We start from the raw sequence: 24,798 nt of genomic DNA, 5'->3' as shown, positions 1-24,798 counted from the left end.
TCCTTCTCATAACCACACCAGTTACCTATAGACCTGCAGCAGTGGCTTTCCAATGAGGTCTTCCAAAGTAAAACGAATCTTCAGCTCCTTGAAAGTTCCTATTATGATAATATACTTTTTCTTTTCTGATCATAGGCCTGACGCTCCAAGTATACATGCTGGAGAGATTTGGGTTGCAGTGCATGCAGAGACCAGTTGGATCCTTGTCTATTAAATACAATGTGTGCTCTACTCTGAAACAGGTATTTATTATTTCTTCCATTCAGATCCTGCCAATTTTTCTGAATATTGGCATATCTCATTAAATACTTAATTGAATATTAGATGTCTTCCTGGGTCATTGATGCTCCAGTGCTCCTGCCATACATTTAGGATCTTACCGTTTATCATCAACTAAAGTCAGTGCTTCCTAAATTCCATTAACATGTAGACTTTGTAACAAGGGGGGAGTCTTACGCTGGATCTTGTTTACACAAATATTCCCAGTGTGTACCGAGCGAAGCCCTGCCCTCGCCTCGGATACTCAGACTACTTGTCTGTTATGCTAATTCTGGCATGTAGACCGCTCATCAGATGCTGCAAATCGGTGCTGAGACGGGTGAGAACCTGGCCTACAGGAGCACTTTCTGCTCTTCAGGACTGTTTTGAGTACACTGACTGGGACGTGTTCAGGGAGGCTGCAACAAATGGCGACCACACCACCTTGGAGGAGTACACATCTGTGACCAGCTACATCAGTAGGTGCATCGATGATGTCAAATGCTGTTCATAGACTTCAGGTCAGCATTCAACACAATCATTCCTCAGCACCTGATTGGAAAATTGAGCCTGCTGGGCCTGAACAGCAGTCCGGATTGGTAACAGCATCTCCAACACCACTACCACACTGAGCACTGGAGCCCCTCAGGGCTGTGTGCTCAGCCCACTGCTCTTCACTCTGCTGACTCATGACTCTGCATAAATGCACAGTTTAATCCACATCATCAAATTTGCCGATGACACGACTGCGGTGGGTCTCACCAGCAAGAACGAAGAGTCAGCATACGGAGAGGAGGTGCAACAGCTAACAGACTGGTGTAGAGTCGACAACCTGTCTTTGAACGTGGACAAAACAAAAGAGCTGATTGTAGAATTCAGGAGAGCACATAAAGATCACTGTCCACTTAACATCGATGGATCCTCTGTGGAGGTTGTCAATAGCACCAAATTCCTTGGTGTCCACCTGGCGGAGAACCTCTCCTAGTCCTTCAACACCAGCTCCATAACTAAAGAGGCCCAACAGCATCTCTACTTCCTGCAGAAGCTGAGAAAAGCTCATCTCCCTCCATGCATTCTCACCACCTTCTACAGAAGGACTATCGAGAGCGTCCTGAGCAGCTGCATCACTGTCTGGTATGGCAACTGCATCGCATCGGATTGCAAACCCTACAACAGATAGTGAGAGCAGCTGAGAAGATCATTGGAGCCTCTCTTCCCTCCATCACAGACACCAATCGCACCCACTGCATCTGCAAAGCCACCAGGAGGACCCCACACACCCCTCACACACACAATCTTCACCCTGCTGCCTTCTGGCAAGAGGTACCGGAGCATTTGGGCCCTCACTGCCAGACTGTGAAACAGTTTCTTCCCCCAAGCCGTCAGACTCCTGAACACTCGGTGACTGGACTGACACACACACCTTCATACATCAAGTGACTTTTTGCACAGTGTTCAGTCTTTTGCACAACCCACTGTCATTGTTGTACTTTTCTATTGCACTGTCCTGTGTCTTTATCGTTCTGTTCTGTCTGGTGTTGCACTTGCACTTCATGTGTTGATTGTCTGTTATGTCATATGTGGCACCATGGTCGAGGAGGACTGTTGTCTCGCTTCACTGTGTACTGTACCACTGCACATGGTTGAAATAAAGCCACTTGACTTGATCATGAATATAACAACTATAATAATTTGACTTCATCTTTGCTAAATAGTATCTGTAAATCTGACTGTTTCCCCAATACATCTACATCCAGTTCCTTCCACACCTACATGAGCAGGAAATAAACACTTACACCCTTACTGTACAACATTTGCAAATTGGAATATATTTCATATGTAACATCTAGTCTGCATCGTTTACCTGGTGTAATAGGTGCTTATAAATTATCTGATCTAACAACTATATTCTTTTGACTCTTCTATTCAACCCATGGTGAACCTAACATCATGTCCACCAGGTCTACTGTACACTAATAGATTATCTAGCCTATAAGCTACAGAACAGTCAAGATCTCATTCAGGGCCAGTAACTGTTTTTCACTGACTGGCCAGATGCCCACCAAGAACAACCTGATAAACACTGCAAAAGATTGTTGATCTTATGTTTGGTTTTAATTTGATCTATTTAAGGTCTCCAAGTCAGCTTTCCATCAGATACACTACATGGACACTGAACAATATGAACTTTCTCAAATGTTTGCCCATATAGTGTTGAGGAGAGTGGTTGATCTCATTTAGAGAATTGCTTGACTCTTTATTACAGACAATATTAATCCCCACTCATATGATGATTGTTACTTTACATTTATTGCTGTCTAGTGCTCCATGGCATGCATACAAAGAATTCCCTATTCCCTGCTCTTCATTTTATTAAATAACAGTGGACCACATATGCCTGTGGTGTATATGATTTAGAATAGTTACTGCTCTGACCTCTGTTGTTTCTCCAAACAGAAAAACAACCACCCAATTGTACAGTCTACCCCTTTGTTTACCCTACTTAGGCATAAAACAGTAAATCCAACTTGGGGAAGATTTGGGGGGGGGGGGGGGGGGGGGGGTGAAGTCAGAGACGCTGGGTCCTCAACTTCTGCAACAAGGCACTCAAATGATACACAGCACCGAAAAGACAAAACAGAGGGAGACTCACAAACAAATATACAAGACCCAGGAGACGCCCACCATCCACGGCATCCAAGGGGGCTGAAGATCCGAGGCCACGCGTCCCGATGACAACCATGCGTCTAACCCAGCTGAGGGAAGAGGGAGGGCCCGGAGGGAGACCTCTGCCTTTTATATGGAATCGGGGGCATCGCAAAGGGGAGAACAGTGATGACGATTCTAACAGTATAACTGTCAGTTTTTTGCTTTTTAACGAAAATTGTTAACTTTCAAGATTTGGTTTGGTCCAGGTTACCCACTCCTGGCTGATACTGAGTGCGAGAGACTGTAGAATGGCTCAGTTAAAAGCCAAGTCTGACTATCCAAAAAAACAAAAAAAAACAAAACAAACAAACAAACAAACAAAAAAACCCCACAGGTGGCAATTAGACTCATAGCAAAGTCCACATGAAAGAAACTGCTCGACTTTCCTAGTATTAGTTAGCTTACTTCATTTGTAGCAGAAGACAACATGTTTGAGTTATTTTAGCCAACATGTAATCAGGCAGACCCTTTCTTTCTACACAATACTAATATTGTAATAATAGTGATAATCCATTATCATTATAACCCACATAAAGGCTGTTTTGGACAAGTGTGTATTGCTCTGCATATATTTTGCCTGTGACTGCTGCAGGTGACAGAGCTTTCAGTAAGCTAAACCCATCACTTGACTGGAGGCCTCTACAATGATGCTCCCACCTCCTTTCACGTTCTTGACTTGGTTAGACGTTGTGAAATTGCTTAACTATGGAAATAATTCTGTCATCATACATTTGAGGTCATCTGTTGCATCCCAGGCCTCTTGGTGTTGCTGAGCTATTCAGTGCATTTGTTCTTTATAAGAATATACTAGACCCACATCACCCCTACTTGTGGCCCATATATCGATGTGAAAAATATACTGCAATTTGGCCCTTGAAGTTATTTGGCCCTCTTTGTTGCAGGGCTATGTTAGCTGGTAGCACAGCTGTTTTTAAGTCCTAACATGCCCGAGAGCGTTCATAGTGGTAGGTTTTTGAAATCAAGGAAAAAAGACAGCTTTCAGAATACTTTATTTCATTTGTGAGAATGTTCACCTTCTCTTATTAAACAGGTTAAATCACTACAGCTGCATCTTTAATCAGTATGTACAAAGATATTAACACACAAAATAAGAAACATCCTAAACCTGCTCCTTGCAGAGCCTGCTCTACATTGCCAAATTTATACAGCCTGGATTCCCCCCAATGGTTCTTTGTTCATCACTGAGCTCTCAGCTCAAGATGAACAGACTCCATGTGTTTGTAAAAGTCATTATTACCTGTGTTATGTAGTGTTGTAACAAATGGCCCACATTCTGACACACTGACCCTGGTAATTACACACTTCGGGCTCAAACTGATAAATCTTCATTTGAGTGGAGGGTGGGTAGAAAAAGTCTTTTCTACTGTCACCTTTTTTTGGGACTGGGTACTAGCATACTTCAGTAGTAGATACTCTAATTTACAACTTGTAGTACTTTGTGTATTAAAACATTAAACAACATCAGATTTGAGAAAACAAAAATCAAGTGCACTTTATAAAATACGCATGTAGACTACTCAAACTGTTATATCGTTTCTATAGTTGTGTCAAAATCTGTTTCCCCATTGATTTCCAATCCTACAATCACCTGAAACTAAACAAATTCCCACATAAAGAGCTGCTGTAAATATTAAAGGAGAAAGAGAGTTCAACACAAAAACCAGCATCAAAAAAATATGTCCAACCATACCCAGCCCGGCTACGCTACAAGCAACATCTACTGAGCCTGGAGTAGTTTGATCACGTTGATCAAATGCCACACACAACTGCAGGACCATAAACTCTACATAGAAAGATAGATGCAGTCACTGGGCCATGGTGACTGCCTTTAAGTGCAAACCATTGATGCCAATACAAATGCAAACTGTATATAAAAGATGGACGTAGCCACTGGGGCTGCAAAATGAAGCCAATGGCACATGTCTCTTAAACCTATATTTTTTTCTAATGGCCAGCAGGAGTTGACTGCTCTGGGTGCAAAAACACATCCAGTCGTATAAGAGTCTGAGAAAACACTTTCCTGGTGATGCCGTGGGCTCGTTTCAGGTCCAATTGAATAAAAAAAGTTGAAGTTCATGAATCATTAGCCGATGAGCATATAGTGCTCCTAAGTGCACCAATCAAATCCAGCCCCTTGGTAAAAAAAGAAAGAAAGAAAGAAAGAAAGAAAAGAAAAAGAAAGCTCAACTTGAGCTTTACAAAGCCAGAGGTGACGACATCTTTTATATACAGGATATGGCTACAAACCATCCTGTCTACAGACTCCCTTTCAAAAAACATCAACTATTATTTGGTTGTCATGTATCGCTGAGTACAGAATACAGTTTCCAACGCCAGCAATGATGTTTGAACCTTCTTTGTATCAGTTCTTTTTTAGTTTGCTTTGTTAATCAAGCAGTTAGATGTTTCCAGCTAGTAGCTAGGCATCCAGCCTTTTTTGAAATCCACAAACAGCCACTTCCAGCTTCAAAGAGGCAACAACCTTATGACAAACTCAAGGCCTCAGGTTGTCAGTCTACCATCATCCATCTTTTATAAGGTCTATGTGGAACACACGAAACACTGTCCAGTTAAAGAACTGCACACAAAAAACATACCAGGAGTGTGATCTATACAATGTCCAAGGTCTAAAAGGAATGTTAAAATGTACAAAATATAAAAACTATAAAAACTGTGGTTCACACGACACTGCACTTTATCAGTTTGAAGGCTTGTCTTTTAAACAGAGGGACTTTTCGCTTTCCTATTGACTTTCCAGTGACTTGTACACTAGAGACACATCCACACAAATATGAATAAAATCAAGAAACAAAAATGGGGTGAGGTTTAATGTGAGGTTTAAGTACCTTCAAAAAAACACTTTCTGCTTCCAGTCTCTCACATGGGTAAAGAATTAACAAACAAGTGTGTGTGTGTGTTTACAGCAGTCCAGTGGGTGTGTGCGGTGCTGCAGTACTGGTAGATGGACCTGCCTGAAAGGTATACATGAGTGTTTTTGCTGCTGGGGCTGATAACCATATATCAGCTTGTGTTCCTACAGTACGGTATAGTTGGATTGCTAAGGGGGAAAAAATTGGGTCATTGTTTTTTTTAACCTTCCAGCAAAGTATTTGTCACACTAGTTAGCAACCAAGTGTGAATCTGCAGCACCTCGGCTGTGCTGCTGCTCTGCTTAAAAAAATCGTATTACAAATCACACAACATTTACATCAATACAGACAAATGTGTAACAGGCCAAGTTAACTAAGCAGTAAATAGGCAGCTTCTACCAATGAAAATAAGAGCAGTTGATGAAAGACGGCAGGCTGAGGTAGAGCGTGGCAGCGACTTTAAAATGTTGCTTTGAGCAGTGACTACAAGTTCTAAAATGTGAAAAACATAACCTTAAAATTCAGGTCTCTCTTTTCAAAATACTCTTCACTCTTAGATCCAAAATATAAGAACCAGTTACTTCACCACTTTGTACTAGAAACATAAAACGTGGCAGTACACGATGCAGTTTAACAGCCACGAGAATATGGACAACCACATGCACGCACACTCACACATCTATATATAAAGCACCAGACACACACCAAGAAATAACCATACAGCAGCAAAGTACACAAGGCATAAGAGGTACCGCTTCATCAAACGGACTCCACAGTGATGGAAGATTCCTACTTTCAGTCTGCAGACCCGGCTGTCCACCAGCTACCTTTTGACTCCAGCACATATACTGTAGAGATAAAACACACACTGCTACCATCTCTTTTTCATGAAATGAGCAGAGCGACAGCGGGTCAGACTGACCTTTTTTTTTTTTTCTCTTAAGCATCCACTGAGCTTTTCACTGTCCTGCACTACAGGAAGCTCACAGTGTCCGCACTGTAAAGCTCTGTCAGCAGTCACCAAAACACAAAGGCTGCTGAGATGTGAGCTCTAATTTAAACAACAAAAAACATCCTCCTCAAGAGTCCATCTTCCCCTCTGTCCATTAAAGTTAACTGCCAGCGTGCCCGAGCTGTTTCCTGTAACAGTGGCAGGTGTTACGGCAGTACAGCTGACACATTTCGCCTCCATCATAAGTCAGTGACTTTGTTCTCCACAGCAGCAGCAATCTGCTGCAGTCTATAGCCGAGTTGCATCTTCTGGGCTGTGGTGTCCTCCTCCAGCGCCGTGATGATCTGATGGCAAAATAATGAAGAGGAAGAAAGACTGAGAATATAGAAATGACAAACATTAGCTGTTTCTCAGTAAAGACGTGTGTCATATCCACACGTTTTGGGGCAGTAATTCTGCCTGTGCGCACCACCGCAGTGAATTTGAACTCAAACAAACAAGATGTGACTGAAGTTTAGACGTTAGTTTTAATTCAGGGAGTTTAGCAAAGACAATTTGTTTGAGTACATTTTCATAGGCTCTAAAGTAACATTGCAGTCTCTCTCATAGATGAGAAAATTTGTCAAACACTTCAGGAATGGCCAAATCAACAATTTGGTCCATGGTTAAAAAGGAAGGCTCTGGGCAGCTTAGCACAACCAAAACACCTGGTAGACCCGACTAGATCCCCTAAAAAGCAGGTTCTTCAGATGAAGGCCAAAAAGAATCAGAAGTGGATGTTCTAATTCAATTCAATCTTTTAAATTTTATTTATGCAGTGCCAAATCACAACAACGGTCGTCTCAAGGCGCTTTATATTTTAAGGTAGACCCTACAATAATACATACAAAGAAAAGCCCAACAATGATATGACTCCCTATGAGCAAGCACTTTGGCGACAGCGGGAAGGAAAAACTCCCTTTGAGCCAAAAGCTCAGACTCCTCCCCGTTTCTAACACTTTCCCCACATTGCTTTTGTCCCCTGAATTAGTGCTGTTAACAGCAGTTTGGAGTAAGGCATAGTTGCTGCTGTTAATTAGCCTCAACCTTCTACACTCAGCCACTTTATTGGGTGCACCTTGTTAACACTAGGCCCTCTTCGCCCTGAGAACTGCTTTCATTGTTCCCAGCACAGATCCACCACGGTGCAGGAAACCTTTCTCAGACGTTTGGCTGGACTTGTTGTCAGAGCCATCTTGTCCCTCATTCCACTACATCCCAAAGATGCTCTATTGGACTGAGGTCTGCTAACTGTGGTGAGTACACTGAGCTCACGGCCATATTCAAGGAACCAGTTTAAATGATGTGAGCTTTGGAATATGGTGCATTATCTTGCTGGAAACATCAGACATCAGAAGATGGGTCACAAACAGGTGGACATGGTAGATTTTGTCATTTTGCACCACCATTGCAAGCGTGAACACTGAAAGACATTAACCGCCGACCACCAAACGGTGACCCTAACTTGTTGGAAGTTGAAATCAATACACATCACACCAGTGTTTTTTGTCATTGTCCAATTTTGTTGAGCTCGTTTCCTGTTCTTAGCTGACAGGACTGGCACCATGTGTGTTGGTTCTGCTTCAGTATCCAACATGTTCTGTAATAAAGCAATGCTCTGCTGCTGTCTGAGCTGCTGTTTCCTTCCGGTCAGTTCAAAGCTAAGGTGATCAAAGCAGGGTATGATCCCCTTAAGAACTGTCGCTCACTGGGTAATTTCTTCTTTCAAACCATTATCTGTAAACACCCCCCCCCCCCAAAAAAAAAAATATGGTTGTGTGGAAAGATCACAGCAGATCAACAATTTCCAAAATACTCTGGCACCAACCACCAGCAACCGTGCTACATCTAAAGTTACGTGAGTCACCTTTGAAATTCAGCAGCTTGCCCAGGCCCACATGTCTAAACACAGTGTCAGCCATGTGATTGGCTGGTTAGATAGGAACCTTGATGCGTTCACATCCCACAAAAAAGAAGCTGCTGAAACTAAGCAAGGGAAGGATTATTGCTTGGATGAAACGGAGCTCTGGAGTGAATCAGAGGCTCTTTTGTAATGAACATAACTGATTACTTCAGAAAAAGAACCGAATTTTATCAATGAAAAAAGACTTTTCAGAATTTTATGAAAATTATCTTAATTAATTAAATTGTATTAAATGTGTTTTGCATTGTTAGACAGTCTCCACATTGTTGCATCATGGTGTACTGTTCCACCTCTAGTGGCTGGAAAGAGTAGAAACACACCTGGTCGTAGTATTTATTGATGTACTTGTAGAGCTCGTGCAGTGCCACCAGGTAGTTCAGTTCTCCCGAATAGTTCTGAAACACAAGGCATTGAAGTGAACGGCCACACTGTGTGTGTGTGTGTGTGTGTGTGTGTGTGTGTGTGTGTGTGTGTGTGTGTGTGTGTGTGTGTGTGTGTGTGTGTGTGTTCGTGTGTTCTGAGCTGTGGCTGCACTCACCCTGGACAGTTCAGCTAGAGCAGAGTTCATCTCCTGGTCACTGGCTGAGATGGTCTGCCTGATGTCAGCATAGTACCTGCAATAACCATCACTGTAATCAACCTCAAACGTACGACTGATAAAATACGTTTATTTCACAAACACCTGTTCAGTGTTGTCTGAGCAGCTTAAGCAATCCAACCTTTCCACCATCTGTTTGTAGCGGGGGATATCTCTGGCATACAGCAACTTGTTGATGGGCGAATCCTGTTCAAAAAGAAGAAGAACGACATTCAAAGACACAAGAGTAACAGGACGCTGCTGGAAAACTGGCGTTTGCAAACGTACTAACCCGGCCCAGCTTGTGCTCTGCAATCGTGCACGAGTCCATGAAGGTCTGGGCGATCACAGAGAGCACGGCATCCACGTGGTCAGATGCCTGGATGTCGAAGATAAACTGGGGATTCTTCACAATATTGATCCAGAAACGCAGAGGGAGACTGGAGAAACAGTACCGACAGTATTAGACATGACAGAGTCCCACTATCATCTGCCAGCAGCGGTCTCTATCAGACTATCGTCTACCTGTTGGTCTTCCAAATATGGATGGTCTCTGAGTCAGAGATGCCATGTTGTGCTGCCTGCTCATCCAACAGGTCGAAGAAGTACTTGACGGCGAGCGGGACAGGACGGCTCGTGCTCAGGATCACCGTGAAAAGATCGTCCACAAACTTCTGCAGCGTCCCCTGACAAACACAGTAAAGTTCACATTAGAGCATAAGAAAGTGAAAGTGTCAGCACTCTGCTCTTGTCTAGCTAAAAGAATATATGTGTGTGTCTGTTTAACTTTGTAGCGTTGTAGCTTACAAATTAGGAGAACAGCTGTGTGTAGTTTAAAAAACAGATTGATTTTTAGAAAGTGTGGTACTCCTGTACTCCTCATCTCCTTCCTACAGTCTCTACTCAATGGGACTAGACCCAGATGTGTGTGTTGTACCTTCATGGACAGCAGGCGGGTCAGGTAGATCTCAGGGATAGCCTTGGCCCTCTCTCTCTCCCTCAGGCTGCCTCTGCGGTGTTTGGGCAACTCGGGCTCCTCACTGGCTTTTACCAGATGCCACAGCCTCACTCCACCTTCATCTGCATCCTCCAGCATTGGCGTCTCTGCACACACACAGGTTTGATGCTTGCCTGTGACTCGCTCTCTGGTTTTGCTACTTTTGATTTCCTCCATCTGTCACTTCATGTTCCACATAAACACTCACACAATTTGAAGAACTGAGTAGGGAAATGATCGAATCGTTTTTACTGTCAGTGCGACAGTCAAATAACGTCTAATGAAAGATGAACTGGCTGACAAGTTGATTTATCTTTTATTTGAACAAACTCACTCTCTCCTGCTATGTAGTCGTGGTTGTCATGGTGAATGTGTTTGGTATGACGAGGGACCAGTGCCACCGTTGCGCCATCTGGGACCTATGGAGGAACACAAACAGCCATTGGTGTCGGCCGTGTCCTATCCCAGGCTATGAAACAGTGTAGTTTGCTTTGTAAAGCATTCAGTGATAACTCTGACCTTGTAATGCTGAAGCGTGTTAAGGCGTTTCCAGCTACCCTGAACCACAGATGTCAAGTCCTCGTCTGACAGGATGAGATGACCGGCAACGCCCGACCTCCACTCTGCATGACAGAAGGCAGACGCACATCAGCACAGTGATTGTGGGACATGCTCATCTTAGCAAACTCGAGCGACTTAACGATGTTCACAAATTCATTCAGGTGCTCCCATCATCAGCTCAGGCTGATGTTATCATGCAGGTACTGACAGTGCTGTAAAATTTAAATTTACCACGTTTTTCTCTCATCTTTGAGGAAAGTGTTGACAGACTGAGCAGTCAGTGAGCTTGGTTTGGATTCGTTTTTGTCACGCTGTAGGGGGCGCTACAGGGCAACAAATATGAAAAGAAGGAACGCTAATTCACGAGCGCTGCACTTATACAGCGCCAAATCACAACAGTCGCCTAAAGGCACTTTATATTGTAAGACCCTATAATAATACATACAGAGAAAAACCCAACAATCACATGGTAGTCAAGGTCCCACCGATGTTTTCCACATCTGTCCTGCTCTCATGCCCCTAAACCCCAGTCTCTGAGAGCCTAGTCCACAGAAGCAAGAGATATTTATCCTTGTAACACTTTTCACGTACATAAGTCAAAAAGTGCAAAGTTATTAAAACATGGTTAAGATGATAGTAGGAATCAAACGACAGGCGTTCAATAAATTAAACATGCCTGTCACAACCCTGAGAGGTGTCAGGCACCACAGCCAAAGCTGAGGCCCCTGAAGCCATCACACAAGTTTACTTGTGAGACACATTTGTGAATGACCTCCCGATTCAGTTATTTCCTTTGTTGCGATGAACTCGTCCTTACAGCTCTGCGACTTCAGTTGGCTCGATGAAGCTGCACACCTGACTTCCCACGTCTGCTCCCAGTTTATGACTCCATATTTCTGCTGGTGTTTTAATGCAAATGAAGCCCTCTCTTTATAGCAGTCAGTGAAACGTCCTGCCTTTCCCCATTTTGTTTTATTGCTTTTCTGGTTGATCATACTGAACTTTCTACTTATCCTGTGAAACTAAGCTCTCTCCTCTTCACTCATTTTACGTCGCTCAGCTAATTTGTTTGGTTATATTTTATCGAGCTGCTCCTTTATTTTATAAAAGGTCCTGTTTACTCTTTTAGATTTCCCAACTTATGGGTAAACTAAAAGAGAGATCATAAAGAGACATAAGTACCAGATTCCTCGAGGCTGACACGAGGTGCATCAGTTTTCAGAGTCTGGTGTGTCACGCAGTGTGTGGTTCTCACCCAAGTCCAGCGACTCGGCGTGCGGCCGGTGTGAGAAGGATGTGCCTTTGTACACCTGATCCAGTAGCTTCTCTTTCACCTGGGTAATGGTGTCGCAGTCCAGTACTTTGGAGGGCACAGGCTGGGTCTCATTGACCCCTCCACCCTGCACCAACACATTCAGTGTCTGCAGGGAAAAGAAGGGTGAAAGGAGGGGAAGACAAAGAAAAATACAACCTCCTTGGGAATTTTTCATTAGAGCCAAAATGGTTATTTATTTCAGTCTAGACTCCCCTCACCAGGGTTTTGTACTCTACGTCCTCTCGCAGCAGGCGGTTGTCGTTCAGGGTGTACTTTGCTTTGCCAGTAACAGCATCCACCGGTCCTTTATCTACCTGGTGCTTTATGGCCCTGAACAGCATGTACAGAGGCTCCCCCGCTGAGTCCTACACACACACACACACAAATAATTAACACACTGCAATGCACCAATTCTTACACAGTGCTTCTCTACACACTTCATGTGTTAAAGAAATGTTCTGCTAAGTCAAACCTTGAGGAAAACCTGAGCTTCATATTTTCAGATTGGTGGAGCAGGTCTCCTGTGAATCAGGAGGTTGGTGGTTCTAGAAAGCACGTAGGTGCAGAAATAAGTGCTTCTATGTATGAGTGTAAACAGATGAGGCATAAAGGAGTAGAAAAGCGCTATATAAGAATCAGTGCATGTACTAGAAATGTTTCCACTGTACTGGAGTGACTGGAAGGACTTTCATTCCCCTCTGTGTTTTGACATGTCAGTACTGGAAACTGCTATTTAAAAGTTACTGCTGTGTGCAGCAACATGCTCTCAGGGCTCTCTGAATAAACACAAGCACAAATATGTACTTTTCTATGAATGGTGTGATCACAAAACAATAAATTAAGCATGTTTTGTTTTTTTGCTGTGGGAAATTAAAGCGTTTGCGCACTGACTTTAATGAACAAAAAGGACACAGGTCACAGCTTTAGTGGCTGCTTTTTGGAGCTTGGTCCTAATTTCAAAGTCATTATATTCCACTTTAAAATGCCCCCAAGTAAAATCTCAAAGTCTTAAAATGTTTTATATCCCAATATTTTTAAAAAAGACTTATCCCTACTACTGTGCATCACTGCTTTTATGTTGACTCACCCTGAGGAAAGCATAGAGGCAGATAGACATCCAGTTGGTCAGCAGCTTCTCCACCACTGTCTCTGTTCTGCAGAGAATCACACACACTTGCAGCAGCATTGCAGCTTCTGAACATGCCAAAGACTGAATCTATGAGCAGCAGCTTACCTTCGTAACATCAATTTGGGGTTCTTGGCCACATACTGCTCCACCAGATCATTCAAGAGCGTCTTAAGGATGTCTGTGAAATACTCCAGCTTGCCATGAAGCGCCACCGTCAGCAGCGAAGCCACGTAGGCTCGGTCTCTGGGGGAGAAGGTCCGCTGGCTCTCCAGAGTATGGATGAACTGAGAGGAAAAGAGGAGATGAATCCTCGCTCTGCAAAGCTTCATTTTAGCTGTGATTGTGATAGCGACTACCTTGGTGAGGAACAGCTTGCTGTTGAGCAGGTTGGAAAGCTGCACCAGGCCCTGCTCCACCGTCTGCCGCCGACACTCCTGAACATCCAGGTCTCGTCTCAGAGGAGACTCTCGGTGGCCGGGGAAGAAAATGCGCTCGGCATACATACGGTAGTCCAGGAAGGGGATGCCTGAGCCGACCAGGTCACTGGACATATCCATCATCTCCGTCATCAAGTCTGGATCAAAGTGATTAAGAACACAAAGGTCAGAGGCTGCTGCTACAGGCCAGTGCCAGGAGGCACGAGCTTGTAAATAGCAGCTGGCAGAATAAAATCTGGGGGTTCTCTGCTCTCAGCCTATCGCAACTATAGAAGTGAAGAAAACTGATGAAACATGGGGAAAAGGCCCTCCTATCTCCCGTCTTCATCCATATAGCCGCCGCTCTCTTTTTTCCTCATAATGCTGTACCTGTGAACTCTTTCTTGCAGCGGTCCCTCACACTGGTCTCCAGGTTCTCCAGTTGGATCTGGACCTTCTTATAGTCCCTAAGAGCCTGCTTACTCTTCCTCCTAACAGACGGGAAGAAGGTTTTACATACGATTAGTGGAAATCCAGTCAAACTGTGCAAGAAATTGATTCTGTGGACAGGTGTGTTTCAAATTCAGATTAGCAGTATCTGTCATTCATTCAGTTCATTTTATCAGCTATCTGCTGCAGAATTCTGGCTCAGTTGTAGGGGATTAAATAATTATTTCACTCAGTGACATATAAATCAATTTATAACTTCCATGTAACGTATCCGGGTATTCTGGGTTTATTTGATAGGACGGAGGAAAGTGGGGAGAGAGAAAGAGCAGGTCCAGGGTCAGACTCAAACCTGGGCGTGTGAACTGAGCTTTGAGACATGATTGCATGTCCAAGTGGGTGACCTAAACTGGGACCCAGTACTGCTCATTTCTTTATGTGTGAGCAAACATGAATTCAGCAGGTAGAGAACCACTGTAGCACTCATCTGCACACTAAACACACAAAAACACAGACTCTCAGTCCACCCACTGACCTGTAAATAAGCACAATTATGAGCACAATGAGGACCACTATGGAGGCTCCAACTCCAACTCCAATCTGAGCCTCTAGTGGGAAGGTGGACAGGCTCAGGTTGTCGTACTGAACCTTGCCGAGATAAAAGTTCAGGTTGCCCATCTGGACCTGAAATACATGTTAAATAAAAAAGTGAGGTGCTTTCAAACTTGAGTGGCCCATCAGGCGCTCACACGGTGGTGACACTCTCATTTTCTCACAGTGAATTCGGGGAGATTGTCAGAGCCCTCTCGCTTCTTGCCGTTTGGTCCTGGTGCAGGCTGCTGTGGTGGTGGCTCACAGTACAGATGGTTGCTGGTCAGGGTTTTCACAGCACATACACCTTCTCCAATCAACACCACCACCTCCTCTTTAGTGATGGCTAGGTCCAGGTGTTCCCCCTGAGAACAGGCAATAAGACATAAGAGATATATGTTATGTCTGCTTATTTTGTCAGTAAATAAATAAAACTGAAACATCGCTGCCTCTCCTCTCACCTCCAGCTGGATGAAGCTGCCTGGGTTATAGCGATATGCCTTAAGAGGGTCCTGTTGGTTCAGGGGTTGCAGGGTGGGGTTACGCTCATAGCTGAATGGCTCAGAGTTCAAACTGCTGAAGTCAAAGCGCAGATTGTCTAGCAAGAACTCCACTGTGACCCGTGACCACCAGATGGTGGAGTCCACCATCGGAGAGCGGCACAGGATGAGGGAGGAGGAGTTTACCTCACAGCGCTCAACGAACTGATGAGAAAGGCAGATTTGGGTTAAAAGGTGTGAACGATCACTCGAATGAACTGCTCTGTGCTGAGCAGCACACACCGACCTGTTTGACGGAGCAGAATTGGTCTCCGGGACAGACGGGGTCAGGAACCATCCTAACCGACCTTCCCAGGGTTTTCTTCCATTGCTCTCCTTTGCTCCTCTTCCTCCGCCGTTTCCTCTTCTTGTTTTGGCCGACCGACTGGAAGCGGGAGAGAGTCACCACCATTCGGGGCTCCTGCACCACATCCAGGTTGGATCCAGACAGCTTGATCAGTCGACCGCCACTGTAACAATCCAATCAACCAGAGCAGGTTAAAACATTGTGATGCATGCTCAATCGCCCAAGTAAGGAAATCCCAAGAAGGTGATTCTGTTTATCTGGATGCAGAAAATTGTCATGTTGATCAATGGTCAAGGAACTGACCTCACAGCTCATTGTTCATTCAGTGGTGCTAGTTTCAGTCATTGTGCAAAAGTACTGTTTATAAGGTTGCAGTGTAGTCACAGTTACAACCCGCAGCCAGCTGAGACTGGATGAAAACGCTACGTCCAAGTGAACAGAATCAAGTTTTTAGAGCTTCAGAGGTATGAATACGTTTTGAAGGCTGAATGTGTGAGGGCTTTCAGACTTACTGCAGGAAGCTCCTGGCTGGTTCGGCACGGGTGATGTTGGGGTTGTTGGTGTAGTGGTAGGCGGGGCTGCTGAGGTGACGCTGGATGCTGCCGTAATGCAGGGTGACCTGGTGGTCTCCTGTTTTATTACTGCTCCCCGTCACACACTGAACACTGTCACTCTGCACCTCTGACACACTGAGGGGGGAACAAAGAAATGATGAGATCCTAAGGTGACACGAGGAGGTCAAAGGTCAGTCTGACCTTACAACCTTAAATGAAGAAAAACAGTAGCACCGACTTTGCATTAACCACAAACAGGCCATTATACGTGTGTGTCTTACATGTTACAGGGGACGTCCCCGACAGTGATGGTAAGGTCAGCGGGGCGACCCGTTAGAAGGTTTTGGCCAGTGATGTTCAGGGATGTTCCCCCCGCCTTGGGGCCTCTTTCAGGTGACACTCCTCTCACAACTGGGTTCTAAGAAGAAGGAGAGAGCAGCTGTATTTCACAGTGTAACACAGCTGTTTGCTTCTTGTTGCATATTAAGAAAGTCTGTCGATAGTGAGAAACAAGGACTTTTGGACTGGCTTGTGTCCTTTCCCAGTTTGCCAAATCCAAGAACTTATTCTTACACTTGGATCCTCTCAGCCTTAATAAGACAGAGATCCAAGGAAATATATGGAAAGAAATTCCAGTGTTTATGTTAAACTATTATCTAATATAGGGAGATGTATTTACACAGATTTATTTAAAAATGTGGACTTGTTGAGAAATATTTGTGATTACTGATCGTGTGGTTAAAATCATTCATCTTAAACGGTTTAAGAAAGGTAAAACTTGGCAAAGATTTCTTGTTTCTTAGATGTGCGACTTCTAATATTGTATGAATTATACTGTTAAAGAATGCAGCCCACATTATGTTATTATGGATATGTGGACCAAAGAGAACAAACAGAAATAATAGCAGATGTTCTCTGCTTCAAACACCTCCAGTGTTAGAACCACAATTTCATTATTTTATAAACAATTAATAAATAGAAAGAATATTATACTAAACTTTCACCTCTTAAAGTCACATTTTTCTCCCAGCAATGTAGGTTTTAGTGTCCTTTGATGCAACAAAAATGCCAAGTTTCACAGACAGGTCAACAAAATCTAATTTACTCTACCTGAATTTAATATACCTGGTAGCTGAATTTCTGTCTGGAGAGGCCAAATTCTCCTCCATTCACTCTCACAGACACATGGTTCGTCTTTAATCCGCTGGCTTTGGTCATGCACACGATTCTGGAAGACCAACATTGCTCTTCAGAAAACCAAGCCATGTTTCTGTAGTTTTCTGATCAGTACAAAGAGAGTCTATGAGAAACAACAGTAGTGCATGCATACCTAGAGGAGACCTCATACAGGTTGGAAATCACTGTGCAGGGCACGTCAGCTACTAACACAGACTGGACGATGTCTTCAGCCTTCTGACCCAGGTTGGAGCCGGAGATGGTCACCATGGTGCCTCCTTCCAACAGGCCAGAGAGTGGGTCGACCTGATTGGAGGCAGGAACAAAAAATCCAAACAACCTTTCTAGTTTTTGACCAATGCAAAAGCATTCACAAAAGAAAAAACAGGTCTAACCAAGTGTTTTATTACAATAAATTCAAAGCAAGTGGTGAAGCCACAAATGCAAACACATATTTTTAACCCTGTAAGACCCAACCCATCAAAAATGTACCCATCAGAAAATTCTGATTATTTGGAACTGAGATGTTTACTAACCCTTATAACAAAATCCACAAACGCTGTTGTGAATGATATATTTTTATTACATTTGATACATTGGGAGTTTTTGGCAACTTTTTGTTAACAACAATGTTAATTTTAGACAAAAAAAACGTTTTGTCCATAACATTTTGAAATTATGGCAAGTATTGATCACATTGATGAGATAGAGGTCTCAGAAACTCACGTATCAAATATGATACAAAGGGCATTATAGGGTTAAATTCAGTGCAACTTACACTCTCTGAGGGCATTATTATCACTGACGTCTAACACAAAGAAATGCTGATCAACCAAAAGCTTTTTCAGAGCAGGACTAACAGTATGATTTCCCTCAGAACCTTAAAGTACGTGAGCAACAGCTGTGTCACCATCTTTAACAGCTAATAATTCATTTTCCAAAATATAAACGGATGTAAACTCCCCATATCTTGCGTCTTGTTAAAGTTAACATCTGCTACACATATACTGCTTCACTGTTTCTGAAATAACGTGGTCAGTCTGTGTCCAAGTAACCCCTGTGAGCCAAAAGCTCGAAAGAAAGCTTATTTTGAAGGCATAAAATCAGAATTGTGTTTGTACATTTAGCACTCAGATCATTGGGAAGCTTTATTTAAAGAGGATCTGCTGTTTTCCCTCATTTTCTATCAGACATACTGTTCCAGTTTTTACTTTTTTCTACTCTTGCCTCTGTATGACGTTAAAGAGAAGGGATATCCTCAATTTTGTTTTCCCATTTCCGACAGACAGCTCTGGCTTTGAGCAGAGAAGAGCCTTCCACCTGCTGTTCAAACTTGTGCTTCTGAGGGGCAGCCAATCAGTGGCAAGTTGGTGTAAAGCTTAAACAGATGAAGTGATGAGCTGATGAGGCCTAATGTAAGATAAGGATGTATTACATCTTCGAATAATGACTCCACTAGAACACAAATGGTCTCCAGTATTATAATATCTTCCACTGTCTCAAACCAAAACGTATATCAACAACATGTTCCATCTAACTGTGATGGCTGATCATCATTGTTCTTGTAATTTTGGGACAATAAGTAGTAAGTGAGAGTGATAAGAGGAAGAAGTGAAAACTTGACAATAAAGCCTCCAATTATGATTGTAAGCAGTTCAAATATAAATCCCAGTGCACTGTATTATTTCCCACACTCTGAATACTCACAGAGTGTATGACGGGAGCAGGGCACGTCTGCTGCACAGGTTCACTGCAGGAGTTTGAAAACAGGCAGCTGGCCCTGGGACCACCACACCACGCACAGCCGTATTTTGGGTCTGCTGTGTGGCAACGGCTGCAGTCAGATCGACCCACAGAGCAGTTGTACAGAGTCACTGAAAGCACAGTAGACATAGAGGAGCAGCAGACAGTTAACATGTGCTCATAATGAAAACTAACAGCAATATGTTTAAAGCACAACAAACTTAATATGACCTTACCATAGAGATCACGAGAAGTGTCTACATGGAAGGTGTCCCTCCTCTTCACATACACCAATGCATTATACTCCTGCACTGGGGCAGAGTATGTGTACTGGACACAAGAAAAAGGCCCCATTTTTTTAAGGTAACATTAAAACTAATTATTCATTATCAGTTACACTCCAGACAAGCGCTGCTTTACAAACACAGGTAGCAGAAGAAGGGAAATGTTCATCCTGCCTGGGGAGGGTGAACCGGCCTTCATTTAGTTTTACTTTTGCCTTTATTTAATACTGAAGGTAGCAATTTTATGAAGGTACTAATGCTTTATAAACAATATCAGACCTGGTGTAGCTGACATGTGATGTCAAAGCTTGATGGGTTCATGTCATCTGGCTCCACGTAGGCGTCTACCACCACCGTCTGCCCTTCAATAACCAACACACACTCGTAGTCCAGCTCTGCATCCTGAACACACAAACACTGCATGAAAGAGTACACTGGGCAGGCAGCTAACAGGCTCGATGCTGTTGTGTGCTGTACCTGATACAGATGGAGGTTATGTGCCAGTAAAGTGATCTTTCTCTCCACTCTGACAGGGAGCAGTGACGAACCCTGGACCTTCTCAACACACGGACAAGCTGAGGAACCCCAGCTGACATACGAGCCCTCGTCCCCCTGCAGGAACAGATCACACGTGTTTATATTCACATACACGCAACATTTACAGTGAGGTGGATCGAACGAACCATTTAATATATTCATTCTTGTTCAGGGTCAGTTTTTACTTTCCCACAAGGGATTGCAATTGATTTCAGTCAGATGCAGGGAGTCATGGGGGGGGATGTCGGGATGGGGGCGTGCTCAAGGTGGTGAAGATTTTTGTATAGAGATAATGAAAGAAAGAGTCTGGAAAAAGGAAAGGTGAAGATATTTAGACAAAAGAACAACTGCTGCAACTCAGGAGCAGCCGGGTTTCTTGAAGTCAGTCTGTGCAGTGAAAGGATACAGATTCCAGGTGTGAGACGGAAGAGGAAATGCAGGGAAAGAATGAGAGACTAGGGAATCAGTTGTGAGCTTTGTTCCTATAGTAGGACTCCAGTCAGAAGCTGGAAGCACAGGGAGGGTGCTCACCCTTTCCATGAAGAAGAAGAAGTAGAAGCAGGAGGAGGATTGAGGCGGCTGAACTCACCGGGAGGAAGCCATCAGCTGAATCATACTGGTAGTCCAGCTCTGAGTCAGCATTCAGCAACTGGGGAGGGTAGGACTGGGACATGCGGTCAACCTCCCCATCACCTGAGAGCACGGTGGCAGCTGAAAATGTAGCCGTGTCATTTTCTGCCTGGACAGCACCCTCAGTGTAGTTTTCTGCTTCCTTTCGCCAGAGGGGCACCTCAGAATCAGCAGTTGGGCTTCCTGCCTCAGTGTGCAAGTCTTGCGGTGGTACCAGTGTGGGTGTCTGGGTCGAGTCCAAGTAAAGGGAAGGCTCAGAATCAGCCGGTTCACCCATATGGAAAAGTGTGGGCGGGGGAAAGCCAGGCAGCACCATGGTGGGAGCCTCTGCCAGGGTCAGCGCTTCTTTGGCTGCCTGCCGTTCGCTGGGGGGTAAGGCCGTCACCACCTCCGGTGGCGAGGAGTCTGGGATCATCAGAGGCACGACAGGGTCCAGGTCCCCACTAAGACCATCAGCCACGGTGACGGGCATCAGCTCTGCCGTGGCCATCGTGACACTCTGTGTAGCTACAGCATCTTCCCAGTCACTGTGTGTGACAGTCTCAGAGGCTTCACTCTCTTCTTCTTCTCTGGTGGTGACCTCCAGGCCTGGAGAGGTGCTGGGTGGTAGAGTGGGAGGCTGAGGGGGCAGGGTCGTGCCCGGGTGGGTTGGCTCATGGCTGGTACTGGTGTATGAAAGAGTAGGCGTTGTTAACTCCTTAGTGGTAGCTATGGTGATGGCGGCTGCGGTTGTTGTTGTTGTCTTCGTCGTGGCAGTAGTTGGTGTGGTAGGAGGAGTTGTGGGGGTAGCTGTTGTGGTAGTGGTGGCTGTGATGACTTTAATAGCTTTGGTTGTAGGAGGAGAGGAGGTAGGTAGTTTAAACTGGGGGAGGAGGAGGAAAAGACGAGGAGAGGGTGAGGCAGAAGGAAAAAATAAAAAGGAAAAATCAAGGAAAAAAGAGACCATGTGATCTGAGGTTAATGTGGCTCATGACACCTGAAAGACAGTGATTTGTGTTAGCAGCACTGGTTTTAACCCATCTTAAAATGCCTCTGGGCAACTGTTTTGAAGTGTTATACAAACAAACAACTAATTTCAGTCGGTTTTACTGCCCACAACCTCTAAAAGGTTGTACCACATTACACAAGAGTCCACTCATGCAAAGTGTAACGACAGCGCAACTATTCTGCAGTTCAAGACTCCACAGGAAACCTTAATCAAAGAGAAGAATGCACATCTTTGGCTTATGGGCGACGAACTGACTGATGAATGCAAATGAAGCTCCAGTTCAAACTGGTGATCAGTCGGTGCTTTTCCTACAATGTCTGCATGTGACGTCACGCTGCAGCTTACATGTTGGTTGTAGATGATCACTCCCTCCTCACAGGTGGGCTTGTGGGTACACGCATGCTGGTGGACGCACCAGTTACAGCCCCATCGGCTTAAAACACAACCGCGGCATCTGCACACAGACAGGATAGAAATTGCCTTAGCGACTGTACAAGCCTCTTTTCAAGATGAGAGGCAAACAGTGATGCAGGATTAGGAGCTATGAGAAGAACGGCTCTAATAGAAGCAGATCTAACTGTTGGAAGTCTCACAGATTGATCAACACGCACCAATCTGAGTGTGTGCGTGTAATTTATGACAACACAGGTTATTATTAACTCCTAAATACAATGAAAGTGTTATTTGGGATTTACACAACACTACAATCATTATAAGCCATATTTAGTGAAACAGGATGTACATGCTACTTCAAGTCTGGAAATTTATTCAAGTTTTAAAGATTTTAAATTTCTTTTATGTACAAACTGAAACCCAGTACAACCTCTGACTGGAATTCTATTGTTTTTTGGCCATTCTCTACTTGTGTCTTTCATTATATGTCTTTCATAATGCATCTATGAGCCGCTGCTCATAGATGCATTATTCTGATATCTGATTGTTGTAGTTACTCTGTTGTTCTCACTGGTCATTTCTACCTGCACGACTCAATAATTTCAATAAAACTTGCCAATTGCCAAGTAAGCGAGCCTTACTTGGCAATTTCTAAAACCCAGGGTCACAGGCTTGAACAGGGGAATTAAAAAGAGGACAGTGAGTGGGCGGAAATACAGACACAGATATAATAACGAAGGGCGCAAGGTGAACTGATGGAGGGACAAAGAGTGACCCAGGTACTAAACAGAAAAGCACAGACTCTGATGGTGAGTGAGACTCGATTAAAGGGTCTGCATGAACAGCACAGATCAGGAGGAGACAGACAGAGAGCACAGCTGATAAATCATCGGCGATAACTCACGGCTGGCTGCCAGACAGCTGCTTAACGGCTGTGCAGTCGTAGAAGGTGAAATCCCTTGCCGTGACCGTGACGTTGCCAAAACGTAGAGACAAGGTGACTGTGACAAAATCTGACAAGAAAACACAGATAGGAGCACAGCCTGAGGAAAGAGAACATAACAAGTTTCTGCTCAGAGCGCAGCGCTGAGCGAGCACAGTAAGAAAAATATTTGGTCAGGCTTACCGTCTCTGATCCACCGAGTCTCGAGAACGAGCTGCACAAGCCGAGGGAACATAGAGGCCTAATGAAACCCATGTGCACCATCCTTGGGGTGCACAAGGACGGTGACAAACACAAACACAGCAGCTTCCCTACAAATGTTCAGTTTGATGGATGTTTAAAACGGGGAGCAGTTGTGTACCACATCTACAGTATCTCCTCATAAAGAGCAGAAACTGCGATCAAAAGGACTCAAAGTCCTGACCTGAGCCGTTTCCTTAAACTAGTACAGAGTCTGTTTGGGGACTAGAGAGAAAAAACCCAGTTTGTGTCACCACTCGTTAAACTGTGTTTACTATACCTACTGAGATGTGTGTTCAAAGGCTTCCTTTAGAACTGCTCATTCAAATTACATACAGTAAGTGAGGGATTGAACTTATTTGGTTCAGCTTTGGAAAGGCAAGAACAAAATTAGCTCACTTAACCAGAAAAAAACAACAGACCACCTGAGACAGTAAATTAAGGAAGAGTCACAGACAACCTTTGTAGCCTTTAAGGGCCTGTTTGAGACTTGGCTGCAGATTTTCATCTTGTTAGGACTTGTTGTGATGAGGACACGGCAACTTTCAGCCAAAATAAGAACTGATCAAGAAAAAAAAGTTAAACTCTGCCACGTTTGAAGCGGCGCCGACGAACAGCTGTTGAGAGAGACCAAGAACGGACATACGAGACTTCTTTGATCACTAGTAACAACATGCCACAGACTCCAAACACTCGATTACACCGATGTTGTGCCACAGCTCCCAGTTCAGTCTCTTGCAGTTTGAGGCTAATACACAATATTTATGGAGCAATTATCAGTGTATTTACAACAAAAATGTCAGAATATAACTGTAACCCGACTGATTCCTGGTGAGCCCTACACCCTGAGAACAACAACAAACATGGGAACCACACTCTACGTGAGAGTTTCTCTCATAACATGAATGTTTGGGTGAATGTGTTCTCTACAGAGGCTTCGGGTTTTCTTTTTTATTTACAGTCTCCTCATTACCACTGACTTACAAGCAGCCTTCACTGCACCAGACAGTCAGGAAACACAAAGCATGTATTTCAAAGCAAGCAGTCCGTGGATGAAACCGGTTTATGCTTTCAAATACAGATTACTCTCTGCTGTGTAAGATGGCCTAGAAAAAATGGATTTGGTTAGCCATTTTTTTCTAGGCCATTCACTGGCATAACAATTGAACTGTAAATGGCATGTCTGGTCTGGTCATGCAAATCCTCCAGGGTGCAGGCAAATCCTCCAATCACAAAGTTGAAACATGCAAACGAGTGAATAAACGCCAACAGCATCAGATTTGTAGGGAAAAACCCCCAATAGAAAACACTCACCTTGTCCTCGAAAAACCAAAGGCACCCTGCTGGTGTCGGGAGAACGGCAGGTGACCCCGGTCTCTGTGATGGTAGCAGGAGTGTGGCTGTCCTGGAAGTAGCAAGAGTACGACTCCCCGTTTTGTAACACTGGAAGTCTTGGGATGGACAGAGACACCTGAGAGAAATACAGAACTGTCATGAGCTGCTGACAGAATGTGGCACAGACCTGTGGCGTTTCAGGGTACAGTGAAGGTCATGCTGAGAGTAAGCGATTAAGCTGTCTGAACACATAAATCCTATCTGTTCTTTTGTAAACGTCCATGTGGAATAATTAGATTTGAAAACTAAATTGCACTCCCCGC

General features: G+C 44.1%; 1 protein-coding gene across 3 annotated transcripts in view; it reads right to left on the bottom strand.

The window, feature by feature from the left end:
• Window positions 1-3,959: 3,959 nt before the first annotated feature.
• Window positions 3,960-24,798, bottom strand: part of plxnb1b (plexin b1b) — a 95,391-nt gene continuing 74,552 nt past the window's right edge. For 2 of the 3 annotated variants that reach the window (XM_014408676.3, XM_076883655.1), the window contains exons 8-38: window positions 24,455-24,611; window positions 22,862-22,970; window positions 21,910-22,018; window positions 20,536-21,438; window positions 19,887-20,021; window positions 19,689-19,811; window positions 19,362-19,455; window positions 19,090-19,256; window positions 17,537-17,688; window positions 17,332-17,434; window positions 16,488-16,624; window positions 16,165-16,341; window positions 15,593-15,815; window positions 15,268-15,510; window positions 14,992-15,171; window positions 14,751-14,899; window positions 14,159-14,259; window positions 13,709-13,926; window positions 13,458-13,636; window positions 13,311-13,377; window positions 12,442-12,588; window positions 12,164-12,329; window positions 10,867-10,970; window positions 10,682-10,766; window positions 10,288-10,454; window positions 9,876-10,036; window positions 9,643-9,790; window positions 9,493-9,557; window positions 9,312-9,387; window positions 9,094-9,168; window positions 3,960-7,154 (exon numbers count right to left, since the gene is read on the bottom strand). In XM_014408676.3, coding sequence (XP_014264162.2) covers window positions 7,050-7,154; window positions 9,094-9,168; window positions 9,312-9,387; window positions 9,493-9,557; window positions 9,643-9,790; window positions 9,876-10,036; window positions 10,288-10,454; window positions 10,682-10,766; window positions 10,867-10,970; window positions 12,164-12,329; window positions 12,442-12,588; window positions 13,311-13,377; window positions 13,458-13,636; window positions 13,709-13,926; window positions 14,159-14,259; window positions 14,751-14,899; window positions 14,992-15,171; window positions 15,268-15,510; window positions 15,593-15,815; window positions 16,165-16,341; window positions 16,488-16,624; window positions 17,332-17,434; window positions 17,537-17,688; window positions 19,090-19,256; window positions 19,362-19,455; window positions 19,689-19,811; window positions 19,887-20,021; window positions 20,536-21,438; window positions 21,910-22,018; window positions 22,862-22,970; window positions 24,455-24,611 — 5,025 coding nt within the window. In that variant the 3' untranslated portion in view covers window positions 3,960-7,049. The remainder of the gene's footprint in view (window positions 7,155-9,093; window positions 9,169-9,311; window positions 9,388-9,492; window positions 9,558-9,642; window positions 9,791-9,875; window positions 10,037-10,287; window positions 10,455-10,681; window positions 10,767-10,866; window positions 10,971-12,163; window positions 12,330-12,441; window positions 12,589-13,310; window positions 13,378-13,457; window positions 13,637-13,708; window positions 13,927-14,158; window positions 14,260-14,750; window positions 14,900-14,991; window positions 15,172-15,267; window positions 15,511-15,592; window positions 15,816-16,164; window positions 16,342-16,487; window positions 16,625-17,331; window positions 17,435-17,536; window positions 17,689-19,089; window positions 19,257-19,361; window positions 19,456-19,688; window positions 19,812-19,886; window positions 20,022-20,535; window positions 21,439-21,909; window positions 22,019-22,861; window positions 22,971-24,454; window positions 24,612-24,798) is intronic. The other variant, XM_014408683.3, reaches the window with a different exon arrangement.

This window comes from Maylandia zebra, linkage group LG5 (genome assembly GCF_041146795.1).
Source record: "Maylandia zebra isolate NMK-2024a linkage group LG5, Mzebra_GT3a, whole genome shotgun sequence".
In the NCBI taxonomy this organism is placed as follows: domain Eukaryota; kingdom Metazoa; phylum Chordata; class Actinopteri; order Cichliformes; family Cichlidae; genus Maylandia; species Maylandia zebra.
This window is presented reverse-complemented; position numbering and strand designations above follow the sequence as displayed.